Source organism: Camelina sativa, chromosome 19, assembly GCF_000633955.1.
Source record: "Camelina sativa cultivar DH55 chromosome 19, Cs, whole genome shotgun sequence".
Taxonomy (NCBI): domain Eukaryota; kingdom Viridiplantae; phylum Streptophyta; class Magnoliopsida; order Brassicales; family Brassicaceae; genus Camelina; species Camelina sativa.
In genome coordinates this window covers 11337228-11341552 of record NC_025703.1, presented here as the reverse complement: position 1 = coordinate 11341552, position 4325 = coordinate 11337228, and the positions used below count along the sequence as shown (strand labels likewise).

The 4325-nt window shown below is 40.0% G+C and overlaps 1 protein-coding gene across 2 annotated transcripts; it reads left to right on the top strand.

Annotated features, from left to right (window-relative positions):
• Positions 7–4258, top strand: LOC104766015 (ABC transporter C family member 8-like). 2 transcript variants are annotated; one of them, XM_010489819.2, is made up of 11 exons: positions 7–681; positions 782–1102; positions 1184–1270; positions 1354–1965; positions 2043–2207; positions 2297–2591; positions 2734–2948; positions 3033–3338; positions 3423–3486; positions 3580–3819; positions 3923–4258. In XM_010489819.2, the coding sequence occupies exons 1-11, from the start codon at positions 40–42 to the stop codon at positions 4039–4041; spliced, it is 3066 nt and encodes a 1021-aa protein (XP_010488121.1). In that variant the 5' UTR covers positions 7–39; the 3' UTR covers positions 4042–4258. The 2 variants fall into 2 exon arrangements, 1 of the variants encoding a protein (XP_010488121.1); XR_002036756.1 differs by lacking the exon at positions 3923–4258 and having other exon boundaries at positions 2734–2922; positions 3580–3799.

Genomic DNA, 4325 nt, shown 5'->3' with positions numbered 1-4325 from the left:
CTTCTCCTGTGTGGTCTCCTTAATCTGCCATTCGCAAAGATGCTACAGAACTGCCAGACCCAGTTCATGATCGCACAGGATAAGCGATTGAGGTCCACCTCAGAGATTTTGAACAGCATGAAAGTCATTAAGCTGCAGTCATGGGAAGAGGAGTTCAAGAAAAAGATAGAATCATGTCGTGATGATGAATTTAAATGGTTGGCTAGGGCTCAGGTGACAAAAGCCTTTGGTAGTGTCCTCTATTGGATGTCTCCAACCATAGTTTCTTCTGTTATTTTCGTGGGATGTGCTCTATTGAAGAGCGCGCCACTGAACGCAAGCACCATTTTTACAGTTTTAGCTACACTAAGAGTTATGTCAGAGCCTGTTAAAATTATACCTCAGGCAATTTCTGCTATCATCCAAGTCAATGTCTCTTTCCAAAGATTAAACAACTTCTTGCTTGATGACGAGCTAAAGATTGATGAAACTGAAAGAAGTGGTCTACAGAGATCTGGAACAACAGTGGACATACAAGCAGGCAGCTTCAGTTGGGATCCAGAAACTAAGATTCCAACTCTTCAAAATATACATTTGGAAATTAAGCATGGGCAAAAAGTTGCGGTTTGTGGACCAGTTGGGGCAGGAAAATCATCGTTGTTGCATGCAGTACTTGGTGAAATACCTAAAATTTCTGGAACTGTAAGCAAAAGAGCCACCAAGACTGACTTTAACTTTGTTCATTTAGTAGAAATCTTTTTGTCACAAAATGCTTCCTTGATATTTTCCAATTGGAAAACAGGTAAAGGTCTCTGGGTCCATCGCTTATGTTTCTCAGACCTCGTGGATTCAAAGTGGTACCATCCGGGACAATATTCTCTATGGGAAGGCCATGGAAGCTGGAAGATACAATGCTGCTATAAAAGCATGTGCGTTGGACAAAGACATGAGCGGTTTTGGACATGGTGACCTCACGGAAATAGGACAAAGAGGGATTAATTTGAGCGGAGGACAAAAGCAAAGGATTCAGCTGGCCCGTGCTGTCTATGCAGACGCTGATGTTTACCTCCTTGATGACCCTTTTAGTGCTGTGGATGCACATACAGCTGGAATTCTTTTTCATGTAAGTGAGAACATTGCATATTGGCATTCAAAGAAGCTTTTATTAATGACTGCTTCTTAATATGTTGAACTGTGACTGCAGAAATGTGTTGAGGATGCGCTGAAGGGAAAAACTGTCATTCTGGTCACTCACCAAGTCGAGTATCTCTCAGAAGTTGATAAAATCCTGGTAAAACTTGAGGGGCAGCAAATGAAAAAACTTTATTCTACGTCTTAACTGTTTAATTATTATTCATTGGTGATATTGATCAGGTTATGGAGGAGGGAAGAATCACTCAGTCAGGAAAGTATGAGGAGCTCTTAATGATGGGGACTGTATTCCAACAGCTGGTGAATGCTCATAATGATGCAGTAACTGTATTACCTTTAGCGAGTAATGAAAGCCTCGGAGATCTTAGGAAAGGGGGTGTAGACAGAGAGATAAGAAACATGACGGTTGTCGAAAAAATCGAAGAAGAGATCGCAACAATGGATGTTCCAGGGGTACAACTTACACAAGAAGAAGAAACAGAGAGCGGTTATGTTGGGTTGAAACCTTTCTTGGACTATATCCGTGTGTCTCGAGGATGGTGTCTTCTATGGTCAAGTGTATTGGGTCAGGTTGGCTTTGTAGTTTTCCAGGCTGCATCAACATACTGGCTGGCTTTTGCCATAGGGATCCCTAAACTCACTAATACAATGCTTATTGGAGTCTACAGTATTATCTCAACTCTTAGTTCGGGGTTTGTATACGTGAGAGCTATTACAACTGCTCATCTTGGACTAAAAGCTTCCGAGGCCTTCTTCACTGGTTTCACAAATGCAGTCTTTAAATCCCCAATGCTTTTCTTCGATTCTACTCCCGTTGGGCGCATTCTCACTCGAGTAAGATTGCTTTGCTTACATGTATATTAATAAACTATTTAACTTAATGATGATGTAGTTAAATGTAACATTTGCAGGCCTCTTCTGATATGAACATCTTGGACTTTGACATCCCATTTGCATTCATATTTGTAGTAGGACCGGCTATTGAGCTCGCTGCAACTCTTACCATCATGACATATGTGACATGGCAAGTAATTATAATAGCTCTTCTTGCTTTGGCAGCCACAAAAGTTGTTCAGGTACATGTTGCCATTTTACTTCCTTTCCAGTTCGTTTATGCAGCAAAGAAGTCATTATTAACATCCGCTTCTTTGTTGAAAAAAAAAAGGATTACTATCTAGCCTCTGCAAGGGAGCTGATTAGAATCAGTGGAACAACCAAAGCTCCAGTGATAAATTATGCTGCAGAAACCTCACTTGGAGTGGTGACAATACGAGCTTTTGGAACGGTAGAGAGATTCTTCAAAAACTACTTACACCTAGTTGATGCAGATGCCGTGCTATTCTTTCTGTCTAATGCAGCCATGGAGTGGGTGATTCTGAGGATAGAGACTCTGCAGAATGTGACCTTGTTCACATGTGCACTTCTGCTTATCCTTATCCCCAAGGGTTACATAGCTCCAGGTACATGACTTATTTAACTCATTACATCACATCGCCACAGTTTGTCTCAATATAGCATGAGCTTTGTTTGAGAAAATCTGTTATATTTATGGTATTCATCAAACTGAAAGGTTCTGCATGAACTTATGCCTCTGTGTTGCAGGCCTCGTTGGGCTTTCGCTGTCTTATGCACTAACTCTGACACAAACTCAGGTGTTTCTGACCCGATGGTATTGCACCTTATCGAATTCAATCATTTCAGTAGAGAGAATAAAACAATATATTAATATACCAGAAGAAGCTCCTGCAATTGTGGAGGATAGAAGACCACCTTCCTCATGGCCTTCCACTGGTACGATTCACTTGCAGGATCTTAAGGTTAGAAGAAAATATGTAGTGTGTTACAAAATGATAGTAATTATTATGCTGAAGGCATTGATTTACGTCATTTATTTGTTTCAGATAAGATATCGTCCCAACGCTCCATTAGTTCTCAAAGGAATCTCTTGCACATTCAGGGAAGGGACAAGAGCAGGAGTTGTTGGGAGAACGGGAAGTGGGAAAAGCACTTTAATCAGAGCATTGTTTCGTTTGGTAGAACCAGCAAGTGGTTGCATATTGATTGATGGCATTGACATAAGTAAGATTGGCCTAAAGGACTTGAGAATGAAACTCAGTATCATTCCTCAAGAACCAGCTCTTTTCCGTGGCTGCATAAGGTCCAACCTTGATCCTTTAGGTGTTTACTCCGACGATGAGATATGGAAGGTGAAATAAGAAACAAGAATGAGATTTATAAACCAAAAGATTGAAAACCTTCCTAATAACTAATAACACCATTTCTTTTTGCAGGCTCTTGAGAAGTGTCAGCTCAAGACGACGGTTAGCAATCTGATTAATAAGCTTGATTCTTCAGGTAATTGAAAAACATTAGTGTTTTCATTTCACTTCACAAAATGGGCGTTACACTTATGTTTATCGTTTGTTATTGGTGGGACGAAATTAAAAGTGAGTGATGAAGGACAGAACTGGAGCGTGGGACAGAGACAACTGTTTTGTCTCGGAAGAGTATTGTTAAAGAGAAACAAAATATTAGTGTTAGATGAAGCTACAGCTTCCATTGATTCAGCCACAGATGCAATCATTCAGAGAATCATAAGAGAGGAGTTTGCAGATTGCACGGTGATAACAGTTGCACATAGAGTACCAACGGTCATAGACAGTGACATGGTCATGGTTCTCTCCTTTGGTAAACAACAACATTCTTCTCTCTAATGAATCAACTAACTCTGTCTTTCAATCTCTAAAACATGTTATCATTGACCAATATTATGGGCTTTGGTGTTGGACAGGTAATCTAGTGGAGTACGACGAGCCTTCAAAGCTAATGGAGACTGATTCTTACTTCTCCAAGCTTGTTGATGAGTATTGGTCTAGTTGCAGAGGAAACTCTTCTCAGAATCTCCAATGATAGACCTCCAAAACGTTTCAAGAAGTGTAACGGCGATTAGTATGTCTCTGCTACTGAAACTGATATGTCAGAAGAGACTTGAACCATCTTCCATTGTTGTAAGAATCATTATAAAATAAAAATAAAAATCCTGAGAGTAAGAAACTAAAATCCAAAGCGTGGATAATGATAATACAGTAGCTCACCAACCCTTTTACTTGGTGGTACATTACTTTGAGATTATTCGAACCAAACCATACTAATCATTCCGTGAAAAGGACAAAAGTAACCACATATAAAACATT

Bases quoted from the DNA above. Each gene is read 5' to 3' on its own strand.
- LOC104766015 (XM_010489819.2), top strand. From the start codon at position 40: ATGCTACAGAACTGCCAGACCCAGTTCATGATCGCACAGGATAAGCGA. The intron at 1,271-1,353 runs GTAAAACTTGAG...GATATTGATCAG, and splicing joins CAGAAGTTGATAAAATCCTG to GTTATGGAGGAGGGAAGAAT. The intron at 3,339-3,422 runs GTGAAATAAGAA...TTCTTTTTGCAG, and splicing joins CCGACGATGAGATATGGAAG to GCTCTTGAGAAGTGTCAGCT.